Raw genomic sequence first — 16,167 nt, forward strand, 5'->3', positions numbered from 1 at the left:
TTGTTATCTAGAGTCACCATGCTGTATACTGTATATCAGATCTTTAGAACTTATCTTATAGTGAAGTTTGTATGTTAACTTTTATGGCTTGATGATCTTATAAAAGCTTGTAACTGAGCCTGATAATTTTAGTTCAGCAGAGCTGTTAAAAGCATAACCCATTTTTCTTAAAGATTGTGCAGAATTTAATGCACAGATTTTGAATGACAAGCATTCAAAATGTATCATTAGTTGTCTTTATTTTGGTCATTTGTCAGTTGACTTTTGGGTAACATTTGATTTCTAAAATCCAAAATCAAAAATAGTTTTTTTTTTTTTTTTTTTAGTAATATTGGATTTATTTTGCTTATTTGAATATATCAGTTATTTTTTGGTTTATTTGATAGCATTCCAAATTTAGCTCTGCTATAATGCTTGTTTTGAAAAAAAAAAAAAAGTTCATTTGTTCCAACAAGATTGATACAGTGGGTAACAATTTGAGCATAAGACAAAATTTGTATTTGCTTATTCAGGATTTTGTTTACAAGGTCAAGGTTCAGCAAACTATGGCCACCACAGTGACCTGTTTTTGTAAATAAAGTTTTGTTGGAACACACCAAACTCATTTGTTTACATTGTCCTGTGGCTGTTTTTATAGCAGAGTCTCAGAATTGGATAGTTGCAACAGAGACCCAATGGCCCACAAAGCCTAAAATATTTACTCTCTGGCCCTTTATAGAAAGTTTGCCCTAGGTAAATGCAGGAAGCTGGACCTAGCTGAATTGAGCTGCATTAAAATACATGCATATACAGGCACATGCCTCAGACCTCTATCAGCTACCTCAGTTCACCCCTTGTGTTATGAGCCACACCCATCCACATCTATTGTTACAATTTTCCATCCGATTTCAGATAACCCTCCTTCCATCACTTCACAATAATTCATGAGCTGCAACCCTTCTGATGCCCACTTCCACAAGCAAACTTCAGGTCTTTTTCAAGGTAAAGTGCCATATTTATTGTTGTACTTGTGTATTTCTTAATCACTTAATGTGTGTAAACTGTGTAAAATTGTGCTACTATTTCTATTAGGTTTTTGTCTTTTTTAAAATATGTGTCACTGATGAAGTTTTTGGAGTGTTGTGCTTCTAATCCCATTTCCCCCCAGAGTCCTATGGTGTTCATTGTATAATTTTATATTACCTGGTGATTTTTAGGAGCTCATGTCATTGCAGAATTGACTAATTGTCATCCTGCAAAAAGTATTGATTCATTCCCCAAATATTTCTTGGACTGTGTGAAGTTTAAGTGAGTTAGTGGACCCAAAACACTTAGGTTAGTGTGACATAATAATTACTCAAAAATTAGTTGTTAATAATTACTATTACCATGTGCCAAGAACTGTTCTAAGTACTGCTTATGTGTACAAGACAAGTTAAGGCACCCCATGGACCTTACTTTATACTTAAAAAAAATCTGTACTAATTTGCATTTTCGCTTGTAGTCCCCCCCCCGCTCAAAAAAGATGTTTTGATGTTTTTATAAATGATATTTTAAAAATGTCTATCCATGAATCAAAGATACTTAAAATAACTTTCTAGTCAATATATTATTCATCTCATGTACTATTTCATTGAATGATTTTTTGAAATGTTTTTTATAACTATAACCTTGGGTGATGAATTTGATCCTACCTTCAACCAGATAAAGAATAATCATCGCCTTTTTACTATATTTCAAAATTAAAAGTTTCCCCCAAATAGGAATATTCTTCTATATAACCTCATTATAATTAGCAAAATTAGAAATTAACTTTGATACAATACTATTTCTAACCTACAGACCTTACTCACATTTGGCCACTTGATTCTTAATGTCCTTCATAGTGAATTCACATTTTGCCAGTTGATTCTTAATGTCCGTCATAGTGAAAGACAACGATTTCTTTTTTCTGGTCCAGGATCCAGTTCTGGAACAGGCATTGCATTTTGTTTTCATGTTTCTTTAATCTTTTTAAATCTGGAGCAGTTCACTTTACCTTTTTATCCCTTTCTATCCCATTTTTTGAAGAACACTGGCCAGTAAATTTGGGTTTGTCTGATGTTTCCCTGTGGCCGTGTATTTTGCTAGAAATAGTATGAAGTGATATGCTTTTCTTGGCACATTTTATCAGGGGGCACATCTTTGCTTTTACTGTATTTTAAAATGTTTTTACTTTTAACACTAATATTATCAGCCCAATTTAGAGATTTTAAAGCTAAGTTTGGTTAATTTCTATAGAGTTAGAGAGAATTTGCCCACCTCTTATTTTTCTTGCCTTTCCCATTTCTAACTTTCCTCAGGTACCCCCAGCATTCAAATCAAAACACCCTATTTATGAATTTTCACTGTGTTTTCTGAGTATCTACAAGAATTAAGAATGAATGTTTCATATTAAAGTGACTGGACCTGTTAAGTGTATGAAGTAATACACTTCTTCCGAAGGCTGAATGAAGAGCATCCAAGAGAGCTTATTGAATATTTCAGTTTAGAGATAGAAGAAAAATATTTTATGGTACTAAATGACTTTAGAGCTTTTAAAAAATACTCAACAAATCACTATTCTTTTCTTTTAAGGAATCCCTGAGCAAGCATTATCATCATTTACATAAACATTTAGTATTCCTCTGTTCAAGGCAATTTGTTTTTTTCTCATAAGGAAAAAAAGAGATGAACTCAGACCAGTTTCCTTCTTTGAGGAGTTTACACTCCAGTAGGGAGTACTCTTGGGTTTTAAAGAAGAAATTATAAGGAGAATGTGTTGCTGTTAAAGAGAAGTAAAAGAATGTTCAGTGGGTGAAGAGGGGAAAGAGAACCTTCTTTGAGGTAAGAGTTGTGGTTAGATAAGATTGGAAAGTCATGTGTGAATTATTTTGCAGAAAGCTTCAAATTCTTGCTTAGGGGTTTGTACCTTATCCTTATTTATAAACATGGGAAGCCTCTGAATATTTTGAGCATGGGGGTTACAGATACTTGAATCCATGCTCAGTTATGCCAAATCTGTGGATTCTGCATCAGCAGATTTAAACAAACTTGATTGAAAATATTTGGGGAAAAAATTTCAGAGTACCAAAGAGCAAAACTTGAATTTGAAACACATAGGCAATTACTTAGATACCAATTATATTATATTAGGCATTATAAGTATTCTAGATAAGTTTTAAAGTATAGGTGAAGAAGATCATAGGTTATATGCAAATACTTTGCCATTTTATATAAGGGTCTTGAGCATCCTCAGATTTTGGTATGGGGGAATCCTGGAACCAATCCCCATAGTTACTGAGGAATGACTGTAAATTTAGGAGAATATAGTCATATACCTCTAACTCCCACCTCTTACCCCCTAAAATAATAGCACAAGCTAAGTATCAACTGAGACATTATAGGTATGATAATATAGTAGTTTAGTACTTGAATTGAAGTAGAATGAACTTGGGCAAAGATGGGATTTCAAGGCAGATAATAATGACTTTTAGGTATACTTCCCCCCACTTCCCCATTCCAAATATAATATTAAAAGATTTAAATAACTTTTATTTGTTAAGTATTGCCATCCACTTAATACTGTTTTCCGTGATTTGTCTCTCACATCTGAATTCTAAACATTCACCTGATTATTCTGGATGGGAGCTAGGGCTACTTGACTTGAAGAATGAATTCTGGAATCAGGTCTGATTTTCTGATGTTCTGCCTGTAAAACCTAAACTTTTAAAAATTGTAACTTTTCCTTTTGCAGAGAGAGAGAATGCCAGTTCTCTCCTAAAGACCCTTTTCTTGTAACCGCTCACAACAGAATAAAAGTTTTTGCTTTACTTTCTTGCTCTTACCACATTTTTTGCCTTCTATCTCCATTTGAAGACTCTGCTGTTGAATGGGGATTGGATATGGCATATTGATGAAATGGACTGTATTTAATCGCTGTGCCAAACAAAATGAAGCATTTCTTGAAGTTCCTACTGGGAGTTACTGGTTTGGCCCACATGACTGTAGTTATTGCAATTAAAAATCTTTGAATGTTTCTTAGAGATCACCGTTTATACATATTAAGGTAAAATGTAGGTCTTGTTCAAATGTTGCTGCTTTATTACTCAGATTTATAACTTTTATCTGCATTAGAGCATTTGTATCTTTCTATTTAAAACAATAGGTCATAATTTGTTAAGTCCTCCATTCTTTCTTAAATATTTTAACATTTTAACCACTCAAGAGTGTATAATTTAGTGACATTAAGTACAGTGTTGTGCAACCATCATTATCTAATTCCCAAACATTTCTTTTACCCCCCACAAAGGAACCATATATCTGCCAATACTACTTCTCCATTCCCCTTGCACACACTAATGTACTTTCTTTCTAGCTCAATGGATTTGGGTATTCTGAAGTTTTCATATAGAAGAAACTGTATAATATGAAGATTTATCCATATTGAATCATGTATCAGTACTTAATTCCTTTTTTATGCCTGAATAATATTTTATTAGGATATCCTACATTTGTTTACCTGTTCGTCAGTTGATAGGCTTTTAGATTGTTTTTACCTTTTGGATGTTGTAAGTAGTGCTACTGTGAATATTTTGGTATATGTTTTTATTTGGACATGTGTGTTCATATCTCTTGGGTATATACCAAGGAGTAGAATTTGCTGAGCCATTTGGCTGCTCTCTGTTTAACTTACTGAGGAAAGCCAAACTATTTTCTACAGTGGCACATCTTAACATTTCCACCACAATATATGAAAGTTTTAATTTTGCTACATCCTTGGCAGCATGTGTTATTTTCTGTTTTATTTAAAAAATTATGGCCGCTATAATGAGTGATATATATTAAAGTGATATCTCACTGTGGTTTAGTTTATTTTTTTTTTATTTAAGCAAGTTTATTTGGAATCTGTTTAAAAATATTTTGGTCTTGTTTAAAAAGACCAAGCAGGTCAAGAAGGCAGTTAGAATTGGACATGGAACAACTCACTGGTTCAAAATTGGGCAAGGAGTACGTCAACACTGTATATTGTCACCCTGCTTATTTAACTTATATGCAGAGTACATCATGCAAACTGCCAGGCTGGATGAAGCACAAGCTGGAATCAAGATTGCCAGGAGAAATATCAACAACCTCAGATTTGCAGGTGATACCACCCTTATGGCAGAAAGTGAAGAAGAGCTATAGGACTTCTTGATGAAGGTAAAAGGTGAGAGTGAAAAAGCTGGCTTAAAACTCAACATTCAAAAAATGAAGATCATGGCATCCACTTCCATCACTTCATGGCAAATAGATGGGGAAACAATGGAAACAGTGAGAGACTTTATTTTCTTGGGCTACAGAATCACTATGAATGGTGACTACAGCCGTGAAATTAAAAGATGCTTGCTCTTTGGAAGAAAAGCTATGACAAGCCTAGACAGTATATTAAAAAGCAGAGACATCACTTTGCTGACAAAGGTCCATATAGTCAAAGCTATGGTTTTCCAGTAGTCACATATGGATATTAGAGTTGCACCATGAAGAAGGCTGAGTGCTGAAGAATTGATGCTTTTGAACTGTAGTGTTGGAGAAGACTCTTGAGAGTCCCTTTGACTGCAAGGAAGTCAAACTGTCAATCCTAAAGGAAACCAACCCTGAATATTAATTGGAAGGACTGATGCAGAAGCTGAAGCTCCAGTACTTTGGCTATTTGATGTGGAGAACCAACTCATTGGAAGAGACCCTGATGCTGGGAAAGTTTGAGGTCAGGAGGAAAAGGGGGTGACAGAGGATGAGATGGTTGGATGGCATCACTGACTCAGTGGACATGAATTTGAACAAACTCTGGGAGATGATGAAGGATAGGGAGGCCTGGTGTGCCACAGTTCATGGGGTTGCAAAGAGTCAGACACGACTTAGTAACTGAACAACAAAGTACTCAATATAAAAAAATAGATCCAACCAAGACATTTTCAGTATTAGATTATAAACTGTGTAAAATGTGATTAGGGACAGGAGATGAATATGAGAAATAATTTCTACTAATAGTGAATAAAGTTTACTATGTACTGTTAATTCGTTTTGTGGATTCTTCTACACATTTGCAAGTATCTGTGCACTATGGAGAATACAGCTCTGTCATAGCATAAAAGTCAGTATTGCTTAATGGTAAGAATACTTTGTTAAAATCTTAACTCAATTCCATGCTTACTTTGGAAACTTGCTTAGTCTCTCTGAATTTTGATGATTACCTTCTGAAAAATGGATGTTAAAAGTAGAAGAAATTGAATCAGTCAACATTAAATAAGATGCCATTTCCATTTTAAGTATTCAGTGTTATTGATCAAGGCAAATGCCCTAAGGTGGAACATTAAAATTTTTTACAAGACTCTATCTTAGTAGGAGGGAAGGCCATTCAAAAAACAGGGGCTAAGATCTTGTAGGACCTGCAATAAAACCTCAAGATTTTGGCTTTATTTAATTGTGATAAAATTGACAAACTATACTAATTTAACCATGAACAGTGGTGTTGGAGAAGACTCTTGAGAGTCCCTTGGACTGCAAGGAGATCCAGCCAGTCCATTCTAAAGGAGATCAGCCCTGGGTGTTCTTTGGAAGGAATGATGCTAAAGCTGAAACTCCAGTACTTTGGCCACCTCATGCGAAGAGTTGACTCATTGGAAAAGACTCTGATGCTGGGAGGGATTGGGGGCAGGAGGAGAAGGGGACGACAGAGGATGAGATGGCTGGATGGCATCACTGACTCGATGGACGTGAGTCTGAGTGAACTCCGGGAGTTGGTGATGGACAGGGAGGCCTGGCATGCTGTGATTCATGGGGTTGCAAAGAGTCGGACATGACTGAGCGACTGAACTGAACTGAACTGAAGTGTACAATTTAGTGGCCTTACATAAATCAGATTGTTGTACAAACATCACCACTATCTGCAGATCTTTTCATCATCCCAAACTAAAACTCCATATGTATTAAACAATTCCCCAGTCCCCTTTCCCTTAAACCTTGGTACTACTGTTCTACTTTCTGTGTGAATTTGACTCTTCTTGATACCTCTGAATAAGTGGAATTGTACAACATTTTTCCTTTTTTGTTTGGCTTATTTCACTTAGCATAGTGTCCTTATTTATCCATTTTGCAGTATGTATCAGAATTTCATTTCTTTTTAAGGCCAAATAAGATTCCATTCATTATATGTATGTACCACATTTAGTTTATATGTTGATAGGCATTTGGGATGTTTCTTATCTTTTGACCATTGTGCATAATGCTAATGTAAACTTCGGTGTGCAAATGTGTGTTTGAATCCCTGTTTTTAGTTCTTTCAAGCATATACCTTGAAGTGTATTTCTATCTTTAATATCTTGGGGAACTACCAAACTGTTTTTCTCTGTGGCTGCACTATTTTACATTCCTGCCTGCAACGTATAAGGGTTCTAATTTCTCTAGATTCTTTCCAAAAATGGCTTTTATTTAAAATTTTTTTTGATAGCAGTCATACTAATGGATGTGAAGTGTTTTTTCATTGTGGTTTTGCTTTGTATTTCTCTAATACAGATCATCTTTTAACATGTGCTTATTGGCCCTTTGTCTGTCTTCTTTGGACAAATGTCTATTGAAGTCTTCTGCACATTTTATGGTTTTTTTTTAGTTGTTCAGTCACTCAGTCGTGTCCAACTCTTTGTGACCATGTGGACTGCAGCACGCCAGGCTTCCCTGTCCTTCACCATCTCCCGGAGCTTGCTCAAACTCATGTCCATTGAATTGGTGATACCATCCAACCATTGTGTTCTCTGTCATCCCCTTCTCTTCCTGCAATCAATCTTTCCTAGCATTGGGGTCTTTTCTAATGATAATTCTTGATAGTAACCCCTTGTTGTTCAGTCACTCAGTCATGTCCAACTCTTTGCAACCCCATGGACTGCAGCATGCTAGGCTTCCCTGTACTTCACTATCTCCTGGAATTTGCTCAGACTCATGTCCATTGAGTTGATGATTCCATTCAACCATCTTATCATGTGTGGCCCTCTTCTCCTGCCCTCAGTCTTTCCCAGCATATCGGTCTTTTCTAGTAACTCCTTATTAGATATAAAATTTGTGAATGCTTTCCCCCATTTTATGGATTGCCTTTTCACTCTCTTGGTAGTGTTCTTTGATACACAAAAGTTTTGACTTTTAATAAAGTCCAAGTTATCTATTTTTGCTTTTGTTGTATGTTTTTGGTACCATCCAAGAAATCATTGCCAAATCTAAAGTCATAAAGTTTTATCTCTCTGCTTTCTTCTTTAATTTTTAAAACTTTGTTTATATACTTTTGGTGTGCTGGGTCTTTGTTGCCACACACATGATTTCTCTGATTGTGGCTAGTTAGAGCTACTCTCTAGTTGTGGTGTGTGGGCTTATTGTTGCAGTGGCTTCTCTTGTTGCAGAGCACAGGTCTAGGCACGTGGGCTCAGTAGTTGTGGTACACTGGCCTAGTTGTTCCATGACATGTGAAATTTTCCTGGATTAGGGATCAAACTTGTGTTCCCTGCACTGACAGCCAAATTCTTATCCCCTGTAGTACCAAGGAAGTCCTTTGGAATGTTTTTGATTGTCAGTTCAAGTAAGGAGATTGCCCCCACTCTGTCCATTTGCTGAATGCTATCTTTGGCATTTAACCATGTATTAACTTTTATCATTGTTTATTTTGTACTGTAGCTCTGAGTTATACTGTGGTGTTCTTTTATTTCAGCCTAATGGACACTGTTTAGCAGGTATGCCAGCAGTGAATTCACTCAGCTTTTGTTTTTTTGGCACATTTCTTTTGCATTTTTCAAAGATACCTTTACTAGATATAGAATTCTTGGTTGACATTTTTTTTCCACAGCGTGTGAAATATGTTATCTCACTGTTCTCTGGTTTCCGTGGTATTTAACTATTTTGTTAATGAAAACCCTGTGTACTTACCATTCTCTTGTTGATTTCAAGCTTTTCTTTGACTTTTGACAGTTTAATTATGTTTTGTCTCAGTATGGATCTCTGTCTATCCTGCTTGGAGTTAACTGAGCTTTTTGGATTCATGTATTTCATGAAATTTGGTAAGTTTTTGGCAGTTATTTCTTTAAATATTCATTCCGTTCTTTTTTCTCTATCCTCTCCATCTGTGACTCTCATTATGAATGTGTTGGTAGGCCTGATGGTGTCTTAAAGGTCTCTCATGCTCTTTCCATTTTTCTTTGTCCTATTTTGTTTCAGCATCTCATACTAGGTAATCTCAATGGGGCTTTATTTAAGTTTACTGAATTTTTCTTCTCTCTATTCAGATCATCTGCTCAATCTCTATAGTGGGTTTTTCACTATTGTACTTTTTCAGTCCCAAAATTTTATTTGGTTATGTTTTGTAGTTATTTTCCTGAATATTCTTTCCCTGGTAAGACTGTTTTCCTTTAGTTTTTCTTTTCTTCTTCTTTTTTTTGCCATGCTGCGAGGTGTGGGGATCTTATTTCCTTGAACAGAGTTTGAACCTGTGCCCCTGCATTGGGAGTGTGGAGTCTTAACCATTGGGCTGCTAGGGAAGTCCCTCCTTTATTTATTTATTTATTTTTGGTTCATGGTTTTCTTTAACTCTGTGAGTATATTTAGGACAGTTGTTTTAACATCTTTGCCTACTAATTCCAGCATCTGGGCTTCCTTAGGAGCAATTCTGTTACTATCTTCTTTTTCCTCTGTGAATGGGCTGTACTTTGTTTCCTTGCATGCTTGTAACTTTTTGTTGAAAATGGACATTTTGAATATTGTAACGTGGTAACTTCGGAAAACATTCTTTCTTCTCCACAGGATTTGTTCTTGCTGTTTGTTATGGATTGTAGTTTTTGCTTAGGGAATTTTTTAACCTATTTTTATTATGACTATTCTTTGTCACGTGTGGACACTGAAGTGTTTGTTCTGGTAGATTATTCGTCAGTGGTTTGACTGAACTTTCCATAAATGCACCAAAGCAAAAAATACAGATAAAACCCCAGATCCAGACAAAACTACTCTCTCAGTCTTTGGAGATTGACTTGGCATTGGGACACTTCTCAGTGCTTGGCCATTTCATTTAAAACTCTTGTCTAGCCCTCCCTGCCTGATTGTGTGGAGGCTAAAGGTCAGCCATAGATGAACACTTATGGCCCTCTGTCTTTTCTGAGCATGTGTCCAGCCCTGGGTGTGTGTGGCCTTTCAAATTCCCTGCTATGTAGGAGCTTTTCAGAGTCCCTATTCCTTCTATGTATGTCTTTCTCTGTCCAGCTTTTTCTTTCTTATCCTTTTATGTCTGTCTAGTGTCTGGCCCGCTTGTTATTCCTTGCCCCAGGTGACTGTGGATAGTATATTTTCCTTTAAATGCTTTGTATAAAAGTTGCTCATTTCAGGAACTTGTTCTTCCTCCTGAGGTGGGTGAAAGAAATGGAAACCTGTGATGCAGTATGCCAGGTAATCACCAAACAGGTGAGAACACACAACTACCATTCTTTAAGAATAAGGTCTGTATTATTCCTTTTGACATCTGCAGGTTGTGCTAGAATTGTAGGCCACTGTCTTCATGGCCACCACCTAACTGAGGAATGAGGCATGGTAGGTGCATAAAATAAAATACCACAGTGCTCTCATTTCAAAGTTCAGCAGCTTTTTTCTATTAAGTGCTCCCCTGGTGGTTGTAGTGGTTTGATTACAAGATTCTAAAGTTCCAAAAAAGTTGATTCTGATGACAGTCTTTACCAGCATAATTGTTGCCATAGTAGAGGGACACAGTTTTGGAGTTACTCACTCCACCATTGTGTATAATGTTGTTCTTGGTCTGTCTGTTTTAATCCCTATGCAATGGCACATTTTCTTTAAAATTAATTTTTTTAAATTGAAGTGTTGGGCTTCTCCAGTTGCTCAGCGGGTAAAGAATCTGCCTGCATTGCCAGGAGACACAGGAGATGTGGGTTCGATCTCTCAGTCAGAAATATCTCTGAGAGAAGGGAATGGCAACCCACTCCAGTATTCTTGCCTGGGAAATCCCATGGACAGAGGAGCCTGGTGGGCTGCAGTCTATGGGATCTAAAAAGAGTTGAATATGACTGAGCATGAGCAAGGACAGATGGATAGTTGATTTACAGTGTTGTATTTTCAGGTGTATAACAAAATGATTCAGTTATCTATCTATATTTATTTTCAGATTCTTTTCCCATATGAGTTATTACAAAATATTGAGTGTAGTCCCCTGTGCTATAGTAGTGTGTATATATTAATCCCAGACTCCTAATTTATCCCTCCTGCCACATTTTCTTAGTAAGTGTAGCTTTTTATGAAGTCCTGATATCTACTAGGGCCTGAGTGCCCACATTGTTCATACTATCTTGGTTATTCTTGTACTGTTCCATGTTATGTATCTTTTTCTTGTATTTCTAAATGCTTTGATTGGTGTTTAATTCTATTTTGATAAACACTTTAGAGGCCTACTGTGAGCCAAGCATTGTTTTAGATCAATTTTTCTCAAACTTGGCATTATAAACATTTTGGTCCAGGTAGTTATTTGTTGTGGGAGGCTGTCCTGTGTGTGCATGGACTCTCTGTTCTCTACCAATAGATACCAGTAACAACACCCCCTTCCCCACCCTTCACCAGTTGTGACAAGCAAAAATGTTTAGAGATGTTGTCAGATAGTTCCTGTGGGAGGTGATGGTATGGGGGTGACACAGTCCTCCCACTTGAGAACTACTATTCTAGATGATAGGGATTCACAGATAATTAATACTGAGCTAAGGGGAGGAGTAAATGGCTGAAATATTCTGTGATACGGTTAAGTATGTATATGAACCAAGAAATGTTAACAAACAGTAAAAACTGCCATGGAGTTGGGTCTTAATGCTAGATAGTGATGTTATTTAGGAAGGGAGATGTTCTAGGTGGTAAGAAGTCTAGAGACTTGGTAAAAGGACCCTTACTTGAGCCTTGAGAGCAGAAAGAAATTATGTGATTGGAGAGGATGTGGAATGTAGACTTGAAAAGGATGGGAGTTGGGGTCAGATTTGAAAAGGCTTTTCATGCTATTCTGTTTAAGTTTTTGTCTTTTCATTATAGAAAACCAACAAATACTTTAATGTTTTTAGAGTAATATGTTCAACTTTTTTGAAGCAACAATAATGAAATGATAAAAAGCATATGGTGAATGTTAAACTCAAGAAGATAACACTAAAAAGGGAATACTTGTACATTGTTGATGGGGATGTAAATTGGTGCATTTACTGTGGAAAACAGTGTCGAGCTTACTTGAAAAGTAAAAATAGAACTATCATCCAGCAATTCTACCTTTGAATATATATCTAGAAAAAAAATAAAATGAAAGTGCATATCAGCAGACTGTTCGATTAAGAAGATATGTGTGTGTGCATGTGTGTGTGTGATGAAATATTACTCAACCATGTAAAAGGTTGAAATATGGCCATTTGCAGCAACTTGGATGGACCTACATAATATGACACTTAGTGAAATAAGTCAGAGAAAGACAAATATTATATGATATTGTTTATATGTGGAATCTAAAAAAATAGTAATACAAACTAATATATATAGCAAAAGAGAAAGCAGATTCAAACAGAAAACAAACTAGTTGTTACCAATTAGGAGTATGGGATTAACAAATACAAACTACAGTATTTAAAATAGATAACAAAGATATACTGTATAGCACAGGGAATTGTATCCATTATCATGTAATAATCTATAATTGAATATAATCTGCAAAAATACTGAATCACTATGCTGTGTGCCCTAAACTAACACAATGTTGTAAATCAGCTGTTTGTTGTTGTTTAGTCGCTAAGTAGTGTCCGACTCTGCGACCCCATGGACTGCAGCATGCCAGGCTCCCCTGTCCTTCACTATCTCCCAGAGTTTGCTCAAATTCATGTCTGTTGAGTCAGTGATGCTATCTAACCATCTCATGCTCTGCTGCCCCCTTCTCCTTTTGCCTTCAATTTTTCCTGGCATCAGAGTCTTTTCCAGTGAGTTGGCTCTTCCCATCATGAGGCCAAAGTATGGGAGCTTCAGCTTCAGCACCAGTCCTTCCAGTGAATATTTTAGGGTTGATTTCCTTTAGGATTGACTGGTTTGATCTCTTTGCAGTCAAGGGAACTCTCAATAGTCTTCTCTAGCACCACAATTCAAAAGCATTAATTCTTCGGCACTCAGCCTTCTTTATGGTCTGACCCTCACAGCCATACAAGACTACTGAAAAAACCATAGCAGCTTTGATTATATAGACCTTTGTCGGCAAAGTGATGTCTCTGCTATTCAATTTGCTGTTTAGGGCTTCCAGGTGGCACTAGTGGTAAAGAATGCGCCTGCTAATGCAGGAGACATAAGAGACCTGTGTTCGAGCCTTGGGTCAGGGAGTTCCCCCGGAGGAGGGCACAGTGACCCACTCTACTATTCTTGCCTAGAGAATCCTATGGACAGAGGAGCCTGGCAGGCTAGAGTCCATAGGGTCTCAGAGTCCAACATGACTGAAGTGACTTACCATGCATATACAGGTTTGTCATAGCTTTTCTTCCAAGGAGTAAGTGTCTTTTAATTTCAAGGCTGTAGTCACGGTCTGCAGTGATTTTGGAACCTAAGAAAGTCAAAACTCACCATTTCCATTTTTCCCCCCTTCTATTTGCCATGAAGTGATGGGACCAGATGCCATGATGCTAGTTTTTTAAATGTTGATTTTCAAGCTAGCTTTTTCACTCCCTCTTTCACCCTCATCAAGAGGCTCTTTAGTTACTCTTCACTTTATGCCAGTAGAGTGGTATCATCTCCATATCTGAGGTTGTTGATACTTCTCCAGCGTCTTGATTCCAGCTTGTGATTCATCCAGCCCAGCATTTTGCATGATGTACTCTGCACAGAAGTTAAATAAGCTTGTGACAATATACAGACTTGTCATACTCATTTTCCAATTTTCAACCAGTCCACTGTTCCATGTCCAGTTCTAACGGTTGCTTCTTGACCCATATACAGGTTTCTCAGGAGACAGGTAAGGTGGTCTGGTATTCCCAACTCTTTAAGAATTTTCTACAGTTTGTTGTGATCCACATAGTCAAAGGCTTCAGTGTAGTCAATGAAGCAGAAGTAGATACTTTCCTGGAACTCCCTTGCTTTCTCCATTATCCAACGAATGTTGGCAATTTGGTCTTCTAGTTCCTCTGCCTCTTCAAAACCCAACTTGTACATCTGGAACTTCTTGGATCACATGCTGGTGAAGCCTGGTTTGAAGAATTTTGAGCATAACCTTGTTGGCATGGGAAATGAGCACAGTTGTATGGTAGTTTGAAAATTCTTTGCATTACCCTTATTTAGGATTGGAGTGAAAACTGACCTATGCCAGTCCTGTGGCCACTGCTGAGTTTTCCAAATTTGCTTACATAATTGAGTGCAGCACTTTAACAGCATCCTTTTTTTAGGATTTGAAATAGCTCAGCTGGAATTCCATCACCTCCACTAGCTTTGTCATAGTAAAACTTCCTAAGGCCCACTTGACTTCACACTGCAGGATGTCCGGCTCTAGGTGAGTGATAACACCATCATGGTTATCTGGGTCATTAAGACCATATATATATATATATTCTGTATTCTTCTGTATATTCTTGCCACCTTTTTTTTTTTTTGGCTATAAAAATAGTAAGTTTATTGATTAAGAAGAATACTGTATTTGAAAAGTACCTTCCTTCTGGGATTTTCAAATAAATTTGCAGATATCATTTCATTCATTCATACAGCAGAAACTCTGGAAACCAGGAAAATGGAAAAAAAGTATGGCTTTTTATACATTTAATGCTATACAACCAGTTTAACTATTTCCTCATTCTGGTGACTATGAGAATACAAAGGAACCATTTACTCTTTTCCCTTCTGGCATCACTCCTCCTCTTGGGGAAATTTATGGTAGGTGACTGTGGCTTCTTGGTCATATGATTCCTAGGGACAGGACAGGAATTCAGTGAGGGAGTTTAAAATGTTTCAGATAACTGCCAACATTCCATGGTTACCACCTCTTTTTAATTTCTTCTGCTTCCGTTAGGTCCTTACCATTTCTGTCCTTTTATCATGCCCATCCCATCCTTGCATGAAATGTTCCTGGATATCTCCAATTTTCTTGAAGAGATATCTAGTCTTTTCCATTCTCTTTTTTTCCTCTATTTCTTTGCATTATTTATTTAAGAGGGCTTTCTTATCTCTCCTTGCTATTCTCTGGAACTTTGCATTCAGTTGGGTATGTCTTTCCCTTTCTCCCTTCCCTTTCACTTCTCTTCTTTCCTGAGCTATTTGTAAAGCCTCCTAAGACAACCACTTTGCCTTCTTGCATTTCTTTTTCTTTGGGATAATTTTGGTTGCCACCTCCTGCACAATGTTACGAACCTCCATCCATAGTTCTTTAGACCCTCTGTCTACCAGATCTAACCCCTTGAATGTATTTTAGTCACCTCCACTGTGTAGTTGTAAGGGATTTGATTTAAGTGAAAAGTGAAAGTGAAGTCACTCAGTTGTGTCTTGACTCTTTGCGACCCCATGAACTGTAGCCTACCAGGCTCCTCCCTCCATGGGATTTTCCAGGCAAGAGTACTGGAGTGGGTTGCCATTTCCTTCTCCAGGAGATCTTCCCGACCCAGGGATTGAACCCAGGTCTCCTGCATTGTAAGCAGATGCTTTACTGTTTGAGCCACCAGGGAAGTCACACCTGAATGGCCTAGTGGTTTTCACTACTTTTTTCAAGTTAACCCTGAATTTTGCAATAAGGAGCTCATGATCCAAGCCATTGTTAGTTCCAGTTCTTGTTTTTGCTGACTGTGTAGAGCTTCTCCATCTTTGGCTGCAAAGAATATAGTCAGTCTGATTTTGATATTGACCATTTGGTGATGTCCATCTGAGAGTCATCTCTTGAGTTCTTGGAAAAGAGTGTTTGCTATGACAGCATGTTCTCTTGGTAAAACTATGTTAGCCTTTGTCCTGCTTCACTTTGCACTCCAAGGCCAAACTTGCCTGTTATTCTGAGTATCTCTTGACTTCCTACTTTTGTATTCCAATCTGCTGTGAGGAAAACGCATCATTTTTTGGTGTTAGTTCTAGAAGGCCTTGTAATTCTTCATAGAACTGGTAACTTCAGCTTCTTTGGCATTAGTG

General features: G+C 37.1%; 1 protein-coding gene across 1 annotated transcript in view; it reads left to right on the top strand.

Annotated features, from left to right (window-relative positions):
- Positions 1 to 923: 923 nt before the first annotated feature.
- Positions 924 to 16,167, top strand: part of ATRX (ATRX chromatin remodeler) — a 280,266-nt gene continuing 265,022 nt past the window's right edge. The window contains exon 1 of the mRNA XM_052663022.1: positions 924 to 981. Coding sequence (XP_052518982.1) covers positions 924 to 981 — 58 coding nt within the window. The remainder of the gene's footprint in view (positions 982 to 16,167) is intronic.

This window comes from Budorcas taxicolor, chromosome X (assembly GCF_023091745.1).
Source record: "Budorcas taxicolor isolate Tak-1 chromosome X, Takin1.1, whole genome shotgun sequence".
Taxonomy (NCBI): domain Eukaryota; kingdom Metazoa; phylum Chordata; class Mammalia; order Artiodactyla; family Bovidae; genus Budorcas; species Budorcas taxicolor.